General features: G+C 39.1%; 1 protein-coding gene across 1 annotated transcript; it reads right to left on the bottom strand.

The window, feature by feature from the left end:
• Window positions 1–3,660: 3,660 nt before the first annotated feature.
• RAB9B (RAB9B, member RAS oncogene family) lies at window positions 3,661–10,259 on the bottom strand. Its single transcript, XM_060138261.1, has 3 exons — window positions 10,140–10,259; window positions 5,399–5,465; window positions 3,661–4,415 (listed from the first exon to the last, which is right to left on the bottom strand). Exon 3 carries the CDS (start codon window positions 4,371–4,373, stop codon window positions 3,768–3,770), a length of 606 nt encoding a protein of 201 aa, XP_059994244.1. The 5' UTR covers window positions 4,374–4,415; window positions 5,399–5,465; window positions 10,140–10,259; the 3' UTR covers window positions 3,661–3,767.
• Window positions 10,260–21,376: the final 11,117 nt, after the last annotated feature.

Below are 21,376 nucleotides of genomic sequence, written 5' to 3'. Positions count from 1 at the left end.
TGATAACTTGTTAATGATTATCCTTAGCAATGGAAACAGTACATGTGGTAAAAAAGATCTGTTTTTTACCCGCTGTGATTTCAACTGCCCGAAGTTCCAATAGGCAAAAATAGAGGGAGGGGAGAAGAGGGCTAAATCTGTGACAGATGGAATCACTGTAATGTAATTATGTGCTGTGGAGAGACTTGTGTCTGTAATTTAAAAGTCACCACTACGTACTGTATATTCAAGCCGTTCGATGCTAATCCAAGTCTCTTTAAAGTCCAATATGTGAAAAGCAACAGAAAAGAATATTTAACAAAATTATCCTTTGCTTTCTGATTTGTTTTGCTCATGTTTTCCTAAGATCTGGACAGTATTCCAGTCAAGAAAATAAAGGGAATATGTATATTCTGTTTATATTTTGTGATGGTCTAATTTTAAATTATAATGAAGAAATAAAGTGGAGAGTCAAGATCCAAGTTCTAGCCCCAATACTCTTCATGTATTTAAAAAATGGCATAAAATAAAGGGAACTTCCCCACCTTAATCTTTTGAGTTTGTTTCCCAATCAGTAGAACGGTATCTGTCTGATCAGTAGGTAGTGGCTGCTTGGAGTACCATGTGAAAAAATGATCCAGAGCCACATGTAGGGCAGCCTGAAAGAGTGACTTGATTGATAAATACTCTCTGTCACACCCACCAGTTGCTCAAAAAGGGAAAGGGAGAGGGGCTTCCCTGGTGGCGCAGTGGTTGAGAGTCCGCCTGCCGATGCAGGGGACGCAGGTTCGTGCCCTGGTCCGGGAGGATCCCACATGCCGCGGAGCGGCTGGGCCCGTGAGCCATGGCCGCTGAGCCTGCGCGTCCGGAGCCTGTGCTCTGCAGCGGGAGAGGCCACAACAGTGAGAGGCCTGCGTACCGTAAAAAAAAAAAAAGGGAAAGGGAGAAAAGAAGCACAAACATTGTATACTGGTTATTCAAAATGCACTTTTTATTCACTTTAACACAGATGATATTTTTACAGTTGAAACAAAATATCTGATACACAATTCTGAGTTTTTAGCAGCACCTGCAACAAGAGGATTGTGGAATACCTCAGGGTAAAGTAGAGATGGCTGAGGCAGGCACAAATTAACCTGAAATTCATCAATCCACTGAAGACATGGAATCTGAGGCCCCCTGAATGTTAGCCCAACACATGTAAATAAATTAAATAGATATTCTGTATGATGTTTTAACGGACCATTGAAAAACAATATAGTTCCAATTAGAAATATCTTGTTCCAAAAAAATCTAGTGTTCATTAAAAAAAAACACCTACTGAAAATATTGCACTGCACATTCTAGAGTACACAATTTCTAAGCCTATATGCACAGTTTCTTGTACTCACAGATTTCAGCCTTTGGTGGTTTTTTTTATCTTACCCAAACTATATGTCCACAACCCACTGAGTATTACTCACCAAAATGCCCCTATTTTTTGTCACTTAAGTGCTTTCATTAAGATATTGTGTAGTGATATGGCAGAAAAAAAAATTGGTATGGCTAAGAGGAAAGGGGCTTCAAATGACCTAACACTTGTCTTGTATGGACAGGAGGCCTATGAATGGGATACCTAAGTAATTTCTTTACTTAAATGATCACATGCCATTCTAATAGTGACAAGTACTTTTGTGAGTGGATGGAGGTCTTTATGAAGGCCTGAGATCTACAAATAGAAACTATTATAAGCAGAATGCAAGTAGAAAGAGAAGGCCCCAGGTCTCATGCACTTAAAAACAATTAGCATTTAATAGTTCCGACATACATATTTTCACCCTAACATGATTGTAGCAAAATGATCATAGAACTTGGAAACCAGTGTGGCTGGCTATAGGCATAGGCAGGATAGAGACCAATACTTAAGAGCTATGGGGTCCCAGTTCTGGCTTTGACTTCTGGCATCAAAATTAGTTGGACAATGGGGTCTGGACTATATTTAAATTGGAAATATTGAGCATTACTGGGTTAAAATATCATCTTCCACTTATCAATGTGGCCAAAAAGTCCCAGAGCTCTTAAAGCACATAAGGTCCCACATGTAAGGCTGATTCCATATGTGGCTACAATGGAGAGTTCTAGGCTATATTCCTGTGAAAGCTCCTGTCCCCTTCCCAACCTAGGTCTCTTTTGGGGTCATTTCTAACTGTCTCTCACTACCTTGGGTCACTGTTTTTATCATAGATGTTGTAAAAGTATAGATTAAAATCTATGCAGGACAAATACATCAACTGACAAGAACTAGCTGCATATTAATAATATAGTATATAGCTGGCAGTCATGGTAATCAAAATTTGACAAACTGTTTTTGTATTTTAATATGGTATCTTCAGGATGTTTATATTGGGCACATAATGATTACTCAGAGCTCAAGAACTTTTCCTGCCATAGTGCAAAAGCAAAAGAAAGAGCTATGTAGTTGCTGTTAAATGCTGATCCCAGAGTAGTTTGAGAAATTTTAAAGTCCCTTTCCATATTCTTAGCTGTTGCCTTAAGATATATCTAACTAAAGCATGGCACTGAAACGTAGTTTGTAGCTCGCAGATTCCTAGAACTCAGAGCTGGAAGGGACCTTAAACCAAACATCTAGCCAGTACAGAAATTATTTTTGATATTTTAACAGATGGTCGTCCAGCATCTTGAATATTTTCCCTAGAAGGGGGTTCACTATTAAGGCAGTCCATTCTATTGTTGGACAACTCTCTTAAATTCATTCTAATGCTGGGTTAGAGTATGTTCTCTTGTTACTTTCAACGTCCTAGTTTGGCCAGCTCAACATACAGTGCATACAAGAAATCAGTTCCTTCTTCTACAATAAATATTCGAGTTACGGAACCTTAGGAGAAAAGCCCAGTATCCTCCAACCTGTTCTGAAGGCTTCTCTGAGAGCACAGTATGGTGGACCAAAGGACCATCAAAATTATGAGCAGAGTGCACTGCATCCAAAGCCATATACTAAGCAGCATTGCTAAATTGATAAGAGGTTGTCAGAGAAGCAACATCCCTGTGCAGCAAAAGTAGACTTATGAAGTGAAAGCAGACCAACCTTTTATTTGCAAGGGTGGTTGGCATATTTAAACATAATCCATTCACTAGGACCCTGTTACTTCAAACACAAGGAGTATAATAAATCTCCATTGTCATTAGTGTATCTCTTATTGAGATGGTATTTTTTGAAAAGCTCAGATGGGAGCAAACCATACATAAGGATTTAAACAAGGCAGTGTATGTCATTATACTTTTGCATTCCTAATCATTACAACCTCTTTATAATTCAAGATAAGGACATCCTAGTTTGCATAATAATCTTTAATGTAATACGACTCAGAGTCTTATTTTTTTCCCCTTTGGCAGACATGTCAGAAACTGCTTGGCAAGAGTTGATGGTGACATTTGTTAGTTGATTAATGGAATGCTTTAAGGGATAGCTGTAGCTCTTTAACTCCTTCATGCGGCTGGGTTCTAAGTTTAAATTGTGATTTGAAAAATATCTAAATCTTTCAGAACTAAAGCTTTCTGAAATGTCCTGAAACACACAAGAAGGAAATAGCAGAAATCACGCAAAATACACTTGGCTTGATAAAGCTTTTTTTTAAAATTGCTCTACAACTTCAATTTGAAAGGCTCTGATTGACAATCATAACCTTATCTCTTACCCTTTTGTATGTGTGTGCAGTCTTAGAGGGGCACAGTTACTCTTACACTACTGACTGACCAGTTGGGGCACACTTTTAAAAGGCTTCCCACTTTTAACAGCATGAAGATCCTGCTTTGGAACCACTGTTCAAGTCAATAGTGTGACCTAACATGCAATGCTCCAGCTGTTCCTCTACAGCTAACACCTGCCTGACAGCTTCTTCAAAGGCTACTGTCACATTAGTATCATCTTTGGCACTTGTTTCTAGATAAGGGTAATCTCCATTCTCCATGCACCAGGCCTGTGCCTCCTCAGTAGTCACTTGCCTATCCTCTTTGTCTACTTTGTTACCCAGAACTACAAAGGGGAAGTGCTCAGGGTCTTTCACATCTGCGTAGTAGATGAATTCTTTCTGCCAATTACCAAGGTTCTCAAAGCTCTGCCGGTCATCCACGCTGAAAGTCAAGAGGCAGCAGTCTGCTCCCCTGTAGAAGGGTGTCCTAAGGCTCTTGAAGCGTTCCTGACCTGCAGTGTCCCAGATCTGGAGAGTTACAAAACGTCCATCTACCTCCAGATCTCGATTTAAGAACTCTACCCCTATGGTGTGAAAAGCCTGGGAGTCAAATTTATTGGTTACATAACGGTTCATGAGCGAGCTTTTCCCAACTCCACCATCACCCAAGAGAATGACCTTTAAGAGCAGGGATTTCCCACTCATTGTTGTAGCACCAGATGGAGAAGAGTTTATAACCAAGAGAACCTGAAAATAAAAGAAAAAGTAGAAGGGAAAACAGTTAAACCTGAAACTGAAATCAACTTCATAGTAAATTTCTCTGAATTACAAGGCCTTATTACTTAACTTCTCTTAATTCATGCTCATTAAATGATATAGTACAGCAGAAGGAATAAAACTCTTTTTCCATAAGGGAGAAAATATGTCTTGTTTTTCTGAAGTATCTTGCCTGTGCCAGGAAAATGGCTGAATGCCATGCATAAATGGACTAGCAGATGGTGCTGTAATCTGGTTCAGTTCTGAACCTATTCTAGGGGAGAAAGCCTAGAACAGGAATGCTACTCAAATGTGTAACGTATTAGCTTCTGGTTTGGACAGTTCCAAACAAGAGGCAAAGAGTATGAAATTGATTAGAGGGGTTTGAAGTCTGTTCCTGATGGAGCCAAGAACCGTTGAGGAGAGAAAGCTGTGTAAGCTGGAATCTTGATTCTGTTAGTAGAAGTTTGGTTAGGGTTACATTGGACCCCAGAACTTGGAAAAGAGAAAAAGATCAGGTTTCTTCAGGCATTTGCCCCATTATACTTGAATTGATATGGATACCCTCACAAGTAAAAGATCTTCCATAATCTTTCCTTCATGGAACAATGGCACTCAAGTTGATGACTGTTGATTGGTATCATTATAACAGCTATCATTGAAGAAGAAAATCTTGAATAGCTTATTAATTTCTGGATTTAGGTTCTAATTCCATAATAACACCAATGAAAACATACTGTAAACTCTAAAGAGCTAATAATTATACAGTATCCTTCTTGTTACCTCCACATTCTATACATGAAATACCTAGAATGCATCTTAAAATAAAAAGATCAAATGTTTACTGAACAACTACCTTGTACTAGATTTTGTTAGGTTCTTTCAAACGAGGTCCATTGTGGGAAATCAACAATGATCAAATAAAAACATATAACATATATACCTACCTAGTTGAGAATAAAATGTAAACCTACCCAGTTGGGTCTTTGTCACAATCTTAGTCTTTTTCTTGTTGTTGCTATATTCTTTCTTTTTAGGGTTCTAAAAAACAGATTGGGAAATATTATTTATAAAAATTTATTTAAAATAAAGTTAAGGCTATCTATATATAAATATACTCAAGTCAGGAAAAAAAAAACCAGACCAACCTCAACTTACCTACAGAGGATGCTTTTCACAAATATACTTGCGAGTTCAAATACTACAAATACCTAACATGGACAAAATAATTTTATTGCATGGACTTTAACTTGTCCTAACTTGAGTGTACTTTATATGATTTTTTAAAGTTTTATAGTCTCTCTATTGAGCTTTCCATTCAAAGTAAAAGTAAATCAAAGAAAGTAGATGATATTCACAATAGATGATATTCAGGAAAGAGAAAGCACAGAGGAGTCTAAGATATGTTGAAATTCTAAGTCAGAGATGAAACTCCTTACCTTTCTACCTACCAATGTTCCCATCTCTAAGAAAGTTATTAATGCACTCAGCCTTGAGGGTGTCTCTGCAACTGATTCCACAAGATCAGAGAAGAAAAAACATGTTTGGGGACTCCTTGTTTACAATATATAATCTTGGCTAATTATTTTACTCATTAATTTCAGTCATCTGTCTAGAACACAGGTTTTAGCATTTAACTGGATTTATTAAATTCAAACACGACTTCATTTATAATTATAGTTAATTATGGCAAGTGTCTTATTTCAGCAGCATCAAGAGTACTGGTCTAAAAAGAAAAAAACAGTTCCTAGATTTGCTGAGTGTTCTTTCTTACTGAGGAATAAAGAAGCTTTTAAGAAATCTCTGCTGCTTAACAATCTCATGTTATTTTTTTCAAATGTAGAAAAAGCATATAATAAGGGATTCATTAGAGATCTAAATCAGTAATTATGAATTTAAATAATGTCTTCTAAACTGATAGGTTTTATCCTCCTTCTTGGTCTATATCCATTCTAAAAAAATTCTCAAGTTTCCTACAATTCCTGATTTTTGTCCTGTTTTTTCTTCTGCTCTCAAATTGCTGTCTTTGGAACTAGCTCAAGTACCAAACATTTCTTTAAATGGAGATGAACCAAGTGTTAGCACACTTCTTTTTTATATTGGTCTGTAGGATAATTTTACAGAGCAGAACTCTTGAACTCTCACTTGAAGGAAGTACAAACTTGGGCACAATATTGACAGTATTACGTGCCCATGCCAAGTGAACTTCCTTAAGTTCCTAGCAAACAGGTGTCCATATTATTAAATGGCTAACTCTACTTTCCCAGCTGCTGCGGATAAATGCAAATGAAGGGTCAAGAACTGAGTAAATATGGAAACCAAATACTCGGCTCCAGGAATAATGAAGTATTAATAACTATCTGAGATATTGCTGCTGTTGCTCGTGCATCCCCTATTTGGTCATGTGCACACATAACTTCTGGGTGCATAGGGTCTATACCAGGGAAGAACAATGCAGTTCAGTGTCAAGTGCACTGGGCTGGCAGAAATCAGGACAGTCTTCATCACTGCTTTCCCATTCATTGATTTTATGAACTTGGACAGGTCCCTTAATCTTGCTGTGTTTATTCCTATATAAAAATAGAGCTGGTAATGCCTGCCCTACTTAACTCATAGGATTTGGGAGGAAACAACTTATGAAGTTTGCAAAGATTTGTAAGCACTTATTGAAATTTTTAGTTTGGGATTTTTGTTCCTCTCGCTCTCCATCTCCTTTCATTCACTGGTGGGGGCCTTGTGACTCAATATTAACCTTTCTCAGAAAGCACCTGCCAGTGGGAGGATAACAATTCTTCCTTTTCTCTTTCTTCCATATCTGAGAATGCCTTGTTCCCCAACAGTTTTGAGCATTTGCATATACTACAGAATCTCAGCATTGGAGGGACCTTAAGGGTCTTCCTGTCCAATCCTGCAATTGATGCTTGAGAAAACAGTTGAGTGCCTATTGTGTGCTGTGTCCTTACTAAGGTGACCCTACACTTTCCTCTGCTGTCTCCAACTCCCATTTATTTGCTGGAGGTAAAAATGAATACAGTTAGGCTTGTCTCCTTGCTTTCAGTCACTAAATCCTGATGATTTTTCTTTGCAATATCCTTTTCCAGTCTTCTGCTACCATCCTCATTTTGGTCCACATCTCCTTGTATCTAATCTACTGTGAAAGCTTCCTGGCTCTTCTCTCCCTGCCTCTAGTTTCTCCCTACCTAATCTACTTTGCAAAGCTTCATCGCTTGAGCACCCACTGAATGTAGACCTTGTTGGAAATCATACATGTTTAAGGCAAGGTCTTACCCTCAAGGAGTTTATAAATTCACATATAAGCTTCAGATCTCATAGTTTACAGTTGAAATAGTATCATTATACTGTCTTATTTTGTTAACAAAATATTTTTTTCCTGCACAACCAAATTCTAAATTCCTGGATCATAAGGCCCTTGTTTGTATATGTCTTTGAAGCCCCTTCATGCAGCACCAGAGTCCTCCATATGGATAATCAATAAATATTTGTTTATTAATTAGGTAAGTACCCAGAACTAATGCCTCTGAATTGATGCACAGGTACAACAGATCCACAGTTCTGTAAGATATCCAAATATTATTATTTACAAGGTGACTAAAGAGCAGAAGTTATGGACTTATTTGGATCACTTTCTAGATGGGACTTAACAGGAATTCCACCTGTTGAAAGCCAGTGGAAATGCTCCAGTTTCCCTTCATCTCCCTTCACATTTAAAAAATAAATATATAAACTTTTCCACTCCCACCAAAAACAAGAGCAGAATAATTATCTCCACATTATGTTTACAGTGGCTGCTGGCATCCCCATCAGCATCATCATCATCATCATCATCATCATCATCCTCATTTGAGTGTGATATCCTTTAGTACATACTTAAATTAAAAAGAACTAGCACAGTACAAAAGCAAACCAGACAATTTTTTTGTCCCCCAAAATATGCCAAATTTAAATCAAAACCTAAAAGAAGATAGCATTAAGTAGGCAAAGGAATTCTTTGATAAACCTAAGTACATTTAATAGGAAAGTCAACTCCCTTATGCATCCTTTAAGGATCCCATATCAGGTTATGATTTGGACTAAAATGTTTATTCTAATTTTGATCCTATTCAGAGAAGGATCTGGCTTTAAATGATTCAAATATCCCAGAGATGCCATTCCCCTTTCCTACCCCACTCCCCAAAACAGAGTAACAATCATTCTCTAAGGATAGTTTATTCACTTTTTTCCCCAATTAGGGTCTACGTCTTGGACAGTAAGATGAATTAGAAACTGATATAACTGATACTCCCTAGCTTTCTTTGTTCTTCAACACACTTGAAACTTTCTGAATTTGCTGTGTCTGCACCCACACAGGCTTATTAAAATTACTGTATTTAGTTGGGGATGCTTGGGGGTGGGGATGGAGGTGAGGGAGGAGGCAGTACAATGATAAGAAGGAGGTTGAACCTTCGAAAATAGTACACTTTAGTGTGATAATGAAGAGAAAGAAAAGCAAACTGGCAACACCAGTTCGGTTGCCATGGGTAGAATGATGCTCAAATCCATAGTGCAGATTGTTTGGGAGCAAGTTTTGAGAGGGATGTGTACTGCAGGGCTAAGGGTGGGGGAAGAGAAACAGGGGAGGGCTAGGCAGTGGGTGAGAGTGGCCCTGGTGGCAATCTGCACAGGCGAGGAGCCATAGTTAGAGCTGTGGGGAAAGCCCATCTTATGGTAACACATCGGTTGAGGCTCTTCAACTCGCTGTTGATTCCTGGAACAATATTTGGAAATACTGCACTGGAGAACTGGGTGGGGCTTTCTTTAATCTACGTAAAAACAATACAAATAAGAAACGATTGGATTTTGAGACCCTCTACCTTAAATGGTGTAGATTGTTTCCAATACAACCTGATGCGTGGGGCTGGGGATGGGGGAGGGTTCCATAGCAGGGAAGCCCTCTGACGCACTGGATTCATTTTGTAGAGCTAACAAGTTATCAGCTACATCCATACTCTGAGTGCAAATGCCACAGCTATCATGCCACAGCTGTCATGCATATTCCTACATTTATGCCCATATTTATATCCTACATGCAACTAGAAGGGTCCAATGTGGAATTTCACCTCCAACCTTTCACTCCTCACAACGACAGCTCTGGGGCTATGAGCCCGAAGGCACACTAGATAGCAATTTGGCACTGTCCACAGGCCACTCCCTGAGTAGACCTCCTGGAGACGAATAGGTAAGGTTTGAGTGACATTAAGTGAGCAGGGTACAGGGAAAAGAAGCTTCCTTAGGAGGCTGGGAATGCTGGCATCTCCATGATAGGGGTACTGTTAGCATCGGGGACCCAGAAAGTGATATGTCACGCATAGTTCCAACTACCTCGGACCCAGGTTGTCTCACCTCGCCCCCAGCTCTGAGAACCAGCGGTTGTGGCGCATGCGCACTGAGCCACACCCGCTCCCCACAGAGCCCTGCGCCTCTCTGCCGGGCTTTGGCAGCTGCTCTTGATTACTCAGCAACGCCCCCCTCCACCGTCACCTACCCACCCCCCAACTCCGACCCCGCGGCGCCTAGGCCCCTTTCCCAAGGTGCAACTGCCCCCGGGGGCTCACCCAGACCTCCTTCTCTTCCTCTGCCCCCGGGCCTCCCACCTTCTGACCTCCCGCGTCCTCCGGCCGCTAAGCCACTCTCGCTGCCCCCGCACCGGCACCTTACCCAACACAATGGGAGAGAGGCGGGAGAGGGCCGCGGGGGCCAGGCCGGTCAGCTCTGCGTGCCGGCAGTCCGGCTCTTCGGCGACACCGTCACTGTTCCTGCCGCCTCCTCGTCCTCAACGAGGCGGCAAGTGCAGCTTGGACCTAGGTGGCCTAACAGCTGCCGCTCGCGCCCGCTGCTGCCGCCGCACAGCGTCTCGCGCCCGCGCCCGCGCCCGCCCGGGGAGGGGGCGGGGCCCGCACCGCCTCCTCGCGCCCCTTTTTCAGTGCCAGGGACCCGGGGTAGACGCCTCCCGCCCTCGCGCTTCGAGAGCGCTCCCTGGCTCACTCACACTTCTTTCATGATCAGTGTCCAACCCTGGTCTCCTTTGTCCTCCTCCTCTCCCCTCGCAGATCAGTAGGCACAGCGACAATGGACCGTCAAATATTGCTCTCCCACTTAGCTCCTCTGTAGCCACAGCCCCATTTCTGGCAATTACTCTTCGACCTACCTCATTTATCCTACCTCCAAACCCTCTGCTTTTGCCAAGAGGATAGCACATACACACTCTTGTTTAAAATAACTCAGGGAAACACATGATCACGACACATTACTAGGCCCTCTAGCTGGCTATTGCTCATGAAATTCTCGCAGCAATCCAAAAGGAAAGGTTCACATCTGTAGCTCAGGCATAGAAGACACACTGACGTTTACCCTTACAGGTTACCGTTCTAGAGGGCCATCCTAAGAGCATTATCTGAGGTTCCCAGAAATGTTTCTGGGGTAGAATGCAATGTTCCAATTGTGCCTAGCCACCCAACCAGTCATTTCTTTTTGTCTCCTGTGCCCCTCTGGTTCCTCCAACTAATTCCTGATTTTTTCCCCTGAAATCAAAGGAGGGTGGAGCTCCTGGGGTCATCTAGCCTGCACTCCATCTCTGTCAGGCAGATTCATCTTTGAAGCTTCCCTGCTGTCTGATAACCCGTCCCTAAAGTGGCACTACGCCTCACTCTCCACGTGCCCCCTCATGGCCCTCACGCACCCTCCCTCTACCTAGGCCACGCTCTTTCTGCCTCTTCCCAAGTCAACCACTCAGTCAATTCCATAAACCCTAGCTTAAATGTCACTTTCTCAGGGTAACCTCAACCCCAGAATAGAGTAAGTGCCCCAATTTATTCTCTTGCAGCCTCCTATATAGCCTGCTGTATTTTTCTTTGTAATACTTAGCAGTTTATGATGAGATATTTATTTTAACAATTTTTAATTAAAAAATTTAATTGAAGTATAGTTGATATACAATATTGTATAAGTTACAGGTGTACAACATAGTGATTCACAATTTTAAAGGTTATACTCCATTTATAGTTATTATAAAATATTGGTTAAATTTCCTGTGTTGTAAAATATATCCTTGTAGCTTATTTTATACATAATAGTTTGTACCTCTTAATCCCTTACCCCCATCTTGCTGCTTCCTTCTTCCCTCTCCCCACTGGTAACCACTAGTTTGTTCTCTTTGTGAGCCTGCTTTTTTTTTTTTATTATATTCACTGGTTGGTTTTATTTTTTAGATTCCACATATAAGTGATATCATATGGTATTTGTCTTTTTCTGTCTGACTTATTTCACTTAGCATAATACCCTCCAAGTCCATCTATGTTGTTCCGAATGGCAAAATTTCACTCTTTTTTAGGCTGAGTAGTATTCATATATATATATATATATATATATATATATATATATATATATACACACCACATCTTGTTTATGCATTCATCTGTTGATGGACACTTACACTTAGGTTGCTTCCATATCTTGGCAATTGTAAATAATGTTGCTATGAACATTGGGGTGTGTGCATCTTTTTGAATTAGTGTTTTCCGTTCTTTTTGGATATGTGCCCAGGAGTGGAATTGCTGGGTCATATGATAGTCCTATTTTTAGTTTTTTGAGAAACCTCCATACTGTTTTTCACAGTGGTTGCACCAATTTACATTCTCACCAACAATGGACGAGGGTTCCCTTTTCTCCACATCCTCTCCAATATTCGTCATTTGTGTTCATTTTGATGATAGCCATTCTGACAGGTGTGAGGTGATATTTTGTTGTGATTTTAATTTGCATTTCTCTGATGATTAGTGATGTTGAGCATCTTTTCATGTGCCTGTTGGCTACCTGATTGTGTTTGGAAAAATATCTATTCAGGTCTTCTGCCCATTTTTGGATTGGGTTGTTTGATTTTTTGATGTTGAATTGTATGAGCTGTTTATATATTTTGGATATTAACCCCTTATTGGTCATATCATTTGCAAATATTTTCTCCCATTCTGTAGCTTGTCTTTATGATGAGATATTTAAATGTATGATTATTTGCTTGATAACTGCCTTCCTCCACTATACTATAATGCACTATAAAGTCAAGGACTGTGACTGTTTAGATTCACCACCATATCTGCAGAGCCTAGGACAATGCTTGTTATATAGGACATGCTCAGAAAATATTTGTTGAATATGAATGTGCTCCTACTTAAACCAGTCCTGCCCACTACACAAACACACTAAAACACTCTTCTGTTGGAGAAGAAATGCAAATAATCCATTAAAGAAATTTTTTACTCACACATTCTTATCTGTGATAAAAGAAAACTTTTGAGCATGGGCCCCCATATATGTATTTATAGATTTTATACATGTCCTACTGTGCATATCTATTTTATATATACATTATAATACATATACATTGAAAATACTCCAACACAGAAATTTTAAAAGAATGACAAAAAAACAAACATGTTGATGTTCCAATGTTTTCTTTCTGCACTGTATTGAACTGTTTTGTGAACTGCTCAAAATAACAGTCCTTCAAATTAGAGTCTCATCTTTATGTGAATTTAGATTTTTTTGTCCTTTTCTCATAGATGCTATTTTCCAACAGTTTAGTCATCTCTGAGAATCTCCCCAAACCTATTTGCAAGTTTTAAGGGCCTTTTAATTTCTAGGCTTAGATACCCAGTTCTGTAGTCAGAAGCTCATAACTGCTGAAGGTATTATATATTTGCAGAATGTTGGAATCCTTAGGGATTAATTAATTAATCCTTAGGATTAAGCAAAATCCTATGTTAGCCCAAAGACTCCTAAACAAATCCTATATTAAAAGAGTCTCTAGAGGCTACTTGAAAAGCAACTACCATCCGCATAGAATAGAAGCAACATGACTACCACTAGTTAGGAGGGAACAGCACAAGGTGGATAGCTCAAAGTTTCAAAATACCAGCTGTAGGTTTTGTGGCTCTTGGACTGGACTATTCTAAATGATCCATCATTGAGATCTGTCAAACCATGCCCTCCATCAATAATGCTTCCATGCATAATGAAATAATATAATCCTATCCTTGTAACACAGTTACACACACACACACACACACACACACACACCCCTCCACACACACCCACACACCACTTTTCTACCAAAGCTAGAATCATACTGTAGTCAGTAGGTTGGAGACTAAACCAAAATTGTCTCTAGGTACTGGAGAAAAGGTTACCTTTGGAGAGTGACACACAAAAATAAGCATTCAGTGTATGAAATCTATTATGTCCAAAAGCCCCCAATCCTAATTCGGTTTTAAATACATTGATCTGGGCTTAAAGAAGACATAATTTGAATGTGATTAATATAAAAGAAAAGCCTGATTTCATGTTCATAAGATGCTTATGAAAAAAAGAGTTCCATGAAGGGTTCAAATAAATTCATAAACACTGTATACTATTTCCTTTCCTGGAGAATCACAATGCATATTAGAACATTAAAGACTCTTGGAATCTTGCAGTGAAGAAAGCACTTTTTAAAAAACAAACTTCTGTGACCACAAATTCCTTTTGTTTATTGAACATCTGTCAACAGGACTAGTATACCTCAGAACCCAATTTGGCAACTGCTGGCTGTCTTAACTGTACAAAGTTGTAATGTGATAAAAGAACATTGGCTTGCCTTAAACGTGGATGGTAGTATATGTCTTCTTGCTTGGCCACTCAGATTAATTTATAGTGGTTTCCTGGAGACTTGTGCTGTGAAAATTCTAAGGCACATCTACCTCAGTAGAAAAGAGTGATTAGTTAGTGGTGGCTACCATGGATGAGGCAATGTGTTTGGCATCCTTGGCCTAGAGTATTTACATGGCAACTATACATGCCATATATCCAGATAATTCTGATTTTGAGTATTTTCTTCTGTTGTCCCCACATTTACAATAATACTTATGGGACCATCTGATATTTTATTCAGAAAATATAGCAGCACAGATTTGTAAAAAGGAAATTGGGCAGTAAGAATTTGTCGATATTTACCTATCATTGTCCAAAAGCCAGTCATTTGTTCTGGTGGCACAATAATTTTTTATCACTTGATATGTGAATAATCTTGTGGAATAGGGATGCTTTGCAAGATTTTCCATAGCCTGAAGGAAAGATCTCTGAAGATAATCCAATTATTGAAAACATCAGTATGAACTCAGTTTTATTATTTAAAAAATGCATGTATTTTCAAGCTCTGTTCACTGAAAACAGTTCAAAACAGTGAAAATCCAAGTACCAAAGAGCACCTCTAGTACCCAGACTGAGATTCTAAATATCATTTCCCAGTAAAAGGAATCAAAGTTTCTTAGAGAAATGGCTGATTCTAGGTCTGTGGCAAGATATGTCCAAGATGAATCTGGAATATCTTGTCACACCAGATAGCAAAGAAACTATGGAGCCCCAAGATAATAGAAAATATATGTATTGGTCTCTACCCCCAGTTGCTGGCACAGAGCCCCTGAAATGCTTGTAAATTCCGGAGTGATAAGAATGCTATCTTTTGTTCTAATATTTGGTCTTTGACCCCAGTTCATGACAAGGCTCCTAAATCCCAAAGAATTTCCTGAGTGATTGGAGTATCTTTTGTTCTAAGGAGGCAACTCTGGGTGGGTTCTTGCATGGCTCCTGGATTGGGGCTGATCTACAGAAAGACCAAGCCTTAACTAGAAACTTGGAATTTCATCCCCATCCTCCACTTCTCTAGAGAGAGGAGAAGGGCTGGAAATAGAGTTAATAACTGATCATGCCTATGTGAGGAAGCCTCCATAAAAATACCCCAAATTATGGGGTTTGGAGATCTTCCAGGTTGGCGAACACATCCACATACTGGGAGAGTGATGCACCCCAGCTCCACAGGCACAGAAGCTCCTCCACCGGGAGCCTCCCAGACCTCGCCCTATGTAGCTCTTCATCTGACTGTTTACTGTATCCTTTATCATATCCTCAAATAAACTGGTAAACTTAAGTGTCTCCCTGAGATCTGTGAGCCACTCTAGCAAATAATAAAATTCAATGGGGAGGAGGTCATGGGAACCTCTGTTTTATAGCTGACTTGTCAGAAACACAGATAACAGCTTGGACTTATGATTGGCTTTTTCCCTATACAGATACACTACTAGGGCTGTGTCAAAAGGACTTAGGAGCCAAACTGAAGAGAGTCTCACTAGCCAAACATGAAGCAATCTGAACATCAGAAAACACAATAACTACAATGGATTGAAATATATCAAATATGTTTCAATACATGAATTCATGATGACACTTAAAAATGTAATTTGTCAACTTGGAGAAAGTTATGAAACTAGCTCATTATTTTAAAACTGGTAAACAAAATAATGAACTGAACATTTAACCTGCCTTTCTTATATACATTCTTTCTCTGTGTAACCAAATAATTCATGAGGAGAATGTTTCAGTAGAAGATTTCCACCTAATAAATTCAGAAGGAATGATAGAATTTTACAACGGCTAATGAATTAATGGATATAGGCAATGATCATCAAAGTCTGCTAACATTACAAGAGTAATAACCAAATATCATCTGACTCTTAATGGAAAAACAAAGCAGTGCCTATGAAGTATTTTGCTAAAAAAGTAAAATTTGAATCTGATCAAACCTCTAGATATAACTATGAATTTTTAGGAAAAAGGACAAAGATGTTAAATAACATCACAAGAATGTAAGCAAGAACATGTAAGACTTGAGTTTAGAGTTGGGAGGTTGGGAAGGGGAACTCCACAGAAAACAGCATGGTTTTTTCAATAAATAAATTGCAAGGAGAATCTGAAAATTTTATTTATAATGATATCAAAACCAAAATATTTAGTAGTAATTATAAAAAGAAGTGCAAAACTTATACTCTTAAAACAACAAAATGTTGAAAGAAATTAAAAAGATCTAAATAAATGGAAAGACATTCCATGTTTGTGGATCAGAAGACTTAATATTATTAAGATGGCAATACTCTCCAAATTGATCTACAGATTCAGTGCAGTCCCTACCAGAATTCCAGCTAGTGTCTTTGTAGATATTTATAAGCTGTTCCTAAAATCCATATGGAAATTTTGTAAGTTTACAATTTATCCATTGTAAGTGGATAAATTGGCACATGGCCACCATGAGTTTGAATAGCATGTATCAGTCTCCTTTCAAGTTTCTGGAACCTGAAAAATTAAGGATCGTATCCTACATCTTGTCCATTCACTGAAGCCTTTCTACTCTTTGAAGTTCCCCTTTAATAGAAAACCCACTTCCCCCCAGAATTCAATATATAGACTCTTGGTTTTGGCAGGGCTTTTAGAGTGACTGATTGAATCCACTGATTTCCAAACTTAGCTGCACATTAAAATCACATAGAGGATTTATCAAAACTATAGATTTCAAGTCCCTGACTTTGAAATCTCTGTGGTGGGGCCCACAAATGTATGTTTATAACAAGTTCCCTAGGGGATTGTGATAAGCTGGCCCATGTACAAGTATTTAGGAACCCTGAACTTTTTCTAGCCTCTCACCTACTACAGGAATTCCTTTGACAACTCTCTGACTTGTGGTCATTCAGCCTCTGAATACTGACTTCACAAGCAGCCCATTCCATTATTTAGACAGTTTACTTTGCTAGAAAGTTCTTTCTTGTGAAATGATGAAATCTGCAACCTCTAACTCTCCTTATTTTGGTGCTAGTTCTGACCTCAGAGATGGCAGATAGGTTTTGTAGAAGTCTCTCTTAATTGAAAGAAAAATAAAATCAGAAATACAAGTTCCTCCTTTGATGATGGTAGTAGCTTCTAAAAATAGATTACTTGTCAGCAAAAGAAAAAAATCAAAGTGAATACAATGTTCAGTATCTCTGTGCTGTATCATTACAGATCTGTATCATTACAGATCTGTTGTCTTATAGTTATTGCAAATGCTGCAAAACATTGTTCAGATGAATGTGTAAGTCATAACATGATGGTTTGTGTAAAAGTTAATGTTTTGAAAATTGTGTTGGCTAATGTAAAACATCCAAAGTAAGGTTACTCACTTTTCTTTCTTTTAAAATATTTATTTATTTTACTTTTGGTTGTGTTGGGTCTTAGTTGCGGCATGCAGGATCTTCGTTGCAGCAGGCGGGATCCTCATTGTGGTGCGCTGGCTCCAGAGCACGTGGGCTCTGTAGTTGCTGCACACAGGCTCTCTAGCTGTGGCCCACATGCTCAGTAGTTGCAGTGCCCGGGCTTAGTTGCTCTGCGGCATGTGGGATCTTAGTTCCCCGACTAGGGACTGAACCCACGTCCCCTGCATTAGAAGGCAGATTCTTAACCACTGGACCACCAGGGAAGTCACTCACTTTTCTTAAAGAAAGCAGTGTGATAGCGGCCCCACCCCTTGCATGCCACTCAACAATGACGCCTTTCTTCTATGGGGTCTCGCACTTTTTCCACAAACTTTCCTGGTTGTGGAGCTCCTTACTCCCGTCCCTTCACGCTGTCTTTTCACAGCCAACAGGTGTTCCCTCCCTCTGTCCACGTTCCAAACCCCACTTTCCAGCACCCAAACCCCCTCCGCAGCGGGCGACCCATGACTCAGGCTGGAATGCACAGAGTTGCAGTGTAGACCATGTGTGCAGTTCTTACTTTGTCCTGCCTTCCACAGACCTTCTGCTGCATTCTCCTTTGATTCCCCCAAAGGTTCTTTTCTGTCTCAGCTGTTTTCCCAACCATGAGGGAGTTTTTCTGAGTCCAGAGACCTCCCCTCAATTTCAGCTTCCCGCCAGGGTTGCTGGTCCCTTTTTTTATTCCTCTTTCCTTTTTTCCTTCTTTCTTTCATCCTACCCAGTTGTGAGGGGATTTTTCTTGTCCTTTTAGGTGTCTGAAGTCTTGCACTAATGCTCAACAGGTGCTCTATGAGAATTGTTCCTAAATGTCCATCAACAGAGGACTGGATAGAGAAGACGTGGTACATATATACAATGGAATATTACACAGCCATAAGAAGAAACGAAATTGGGTCATTTGTAGAGACGTGGATAGACCTAGAGAGTGTCATACAGAGTGAAGTAAGTCAGAAAGAGAAAAACAAATATCGTATATTAACGCATATATGTGGAATCTAGAAAAATGGTATAGATGATCTCATTTGCAAAACAGAAATGGAGACAGATGTAGAGAACAAATGTATAGATACCTAGGGGGAAAGGGGGGGTGGGAGGAACTGGGAGATTGGGATTGACATATATGCACTACTATGTATAAAATAGATAACTAATGAAAACATACTGTATAGCACAGGGAACTCTACTTAATGCACTGTGGTGACTTAAATGGGAAGGAAATCCCAAAAAGAGGGGATATATGTGTATGTATAGCTGATTCATCTTGCTGTACAGTAGAAACTAACACAACATTGTAAAGCAACTATACTCCAATAAAAAATTAATTTAAAAAAAGAAAGAAAGCATTGTTTTAAGCCTATGAAAGATCAGTTTATATTGATTGTAATGGTAAAGTTAAGGTAAAGTTTAATCTTCCTATTGCCTTAGAAATAAAAATAGTTTTCTTAAATTTTATATATAGCATAAAATCTGTTTGCTTAGTTAATATCTGACAGTTTCACCTCATTTGCCAATTTAGATAAATTGAAACTTACTGCTTATGTCACAATGTGAAAATGTGTTGTGATATCTGCTGTGGGGACAGGACTGGGATGGTGGCAATCTGCACACCACGTGCTAGCCAGTGCAATCTGTATTCAATGTAACAAACCTCTAAATATCTGGATTACTTTCATACACCCTTTAAGTCTCCTCTTTCCCAGGTTAATTATGTGCAAGTCGTTTAATCAGTCTTCATGTGGACCTGACTTTTACATCCTTCATTCTTCTCTTCTTCACTAAACACCCACAACTTTGTCACTGTTCCTCTAGAAATATGGTGGCTAGACATGAAGTCAGTACAAATATGCATTGACCACATTTATAATATTAAAAATCATTTCTGAAAATGATTACCTCTTTTGCCCTATCAATGTTTATTATGTTTCATTTCTGGACATTTCACCCATTTGTCAGGGTCACAGAAAATTCTTACTATGTATTTTAAGATGCTAGACTCATCTAATTTGGTTTTATTTGCAAATTTTGTGAGCATGTTCTTGATTCCATAATTCAGGTAATTAATTCATCCATCTATTCAGCAAATATACTTGCTGACTTTGTGTCTGGCCTTGCTTTAGAATGTAGGAGTTTGGTGGTGAGAAACAACAGTCACAGCACCTGGTCTTGTGAATTACAATCTAGTAGCTGAAAATCTAAATGTTAAGTCATGCTGAAGGACAATTTGGCAGTTTCTTACAAAACTAAACATACACTTACCATATGATCCAGCAGTTAACAGCCCTTGGTATTTACCCAAAGGAGTGGAAAACATGTCCACACAAAAATCTGCACACAGATTTTTTTTAACATCTTTATTGGAGTATAATTGCTTTACAATGGTGTGTTAGTTTCTGCTGTATAAAAAAGTGAATCAGCTATACATATACATCTATCTCCATATCCCCTCCCTCTTGCGTCTCCCTCCCACACTCAGTATCCCACCCCTCTAGGTGTTCACAAAGCACTGAGCTGATCTCCCTGTGCAGTGCAGTTGCTTCCCACTAGCTATCTATTTTAAATTTGGTAGTGTATATATGTCCATGTTACTCTCTCACTTCATCTCAGCTTACCCTTCACCCTCCCTACGTCCTCAAGACCATTCTCCACGTCTGTGTCTTAATTCCTGTCCTGCCCCTAGGTTCTTCAGAACCATTTTTTTAATATTCCATATATATGTGTTAGCATACGGTATTTGTTTTTCTCTTTCTGACTTACTTCACTCTGTATGACAGACTCTAGTTTCATCCACCTCACTACAAATAACTCAATTTCATTTCTTTTTATGGCTGAGTAATATTTCATTGTAAATATGTGCTACATCTTCTTTATCTATTCATCCGTCGATGGACACTTAGCTTGATTCCATGTCCTGGCTATTGTAAATAGTGCTTCAATGAACATTGTGGTACATGACTCTTTTTGAATTACGGTTTTCTCAGGGTATATGTCCAGTAGTGGGATTGCTGGGTTATACGGTAGTTATATTTTTAATTTTTTAAGGAACCTCTGTAGTGGTCTCCATAGTGGCTGTATCAATTTACATTCCCACCAATAGGGCAAGAGGGTTCCCTTTTCTCCACACCCTCTCCAGCACTTATTATTTGTAGATTTTTTGATGATGGCCATTCTGACTGGTGTGCAGTGATACCTCATTTTAGTTTTGATTTGCATTTCTCTAATGATCAGTGATGTTGGGCATCCTTTCACCTGTTTGTTGGCAATCTGTATATCATCTTTGGAGAAATGTCTATTTAGGTCTTCTGCCCATTTTTGGATTGGGTTGTTTGTTTTTTTGATATTGAGCTGCATGAGCTGTTTGTATATATTTTGGAGATTAATCTTTTGTCAGTTGTTTCATTTGCAAATATTTCCTTCCATTCTGAGGGTTGTCTTTTCATCTTGTTTATGGTTTCCTTTGCTGTGCAAAATCTTTTAAGTTTCAGTAGGTCCCATTTGTTTATTTTTGTTTTTATTTCCATTTCTCTAGGAGGTGGGTCAAAAAGGATAGCGCTGTGATTTATGTCATGGAGTGTTCTGCATATGTTTTCCTCTAAGAGTTTTATAGCCTCTGGCCTTATATTTAGGTCTTTAACTCATTTTGAGTTTAGTTTTGTACATGGTGTTAGGGAGTGTTCTAATTTCATTCTTTAATTTGTAGCTGTCCAGTTTTCCAAGCACCACTTATTGAAGAGGCTGTCTTTTCTCCACTGTATATTCTTGTCTCCTTTATCAAAGATAAGGTGACCATATGGGCGTGGGTTTACCTCT

This window comes from Lagenorhynchus albirostris, chromosome X (genome assembly GCF_949774975.1).
Source record: "Lagenorhynchus albirostris chromosome X, mLagAlb1.1, whole genome shotgun sequence".
Lineage (NCBI taxonomy): Eukaryota > Metazoa > Chordata > Mammalia > Artiodactyla > Delphinidae > Lagenorhynchus > Lagenorhynchus albirostris.
The sequence above is the reverse complement of the archived record's forward strand: the minus strand, read 5'-3'. Positions and strand labels throughout refer to the sequence as shown.

What these genes read in the sequence shown, in the direction of transcription:
- RAB9B (XM_060138261.1), bottom strand. Translation starts at nt 4,373, where the DNA reads ATGAGTGGGAAATCCCTGCTCTTAAAGGTCATTCTCTTGGGTGATGGT.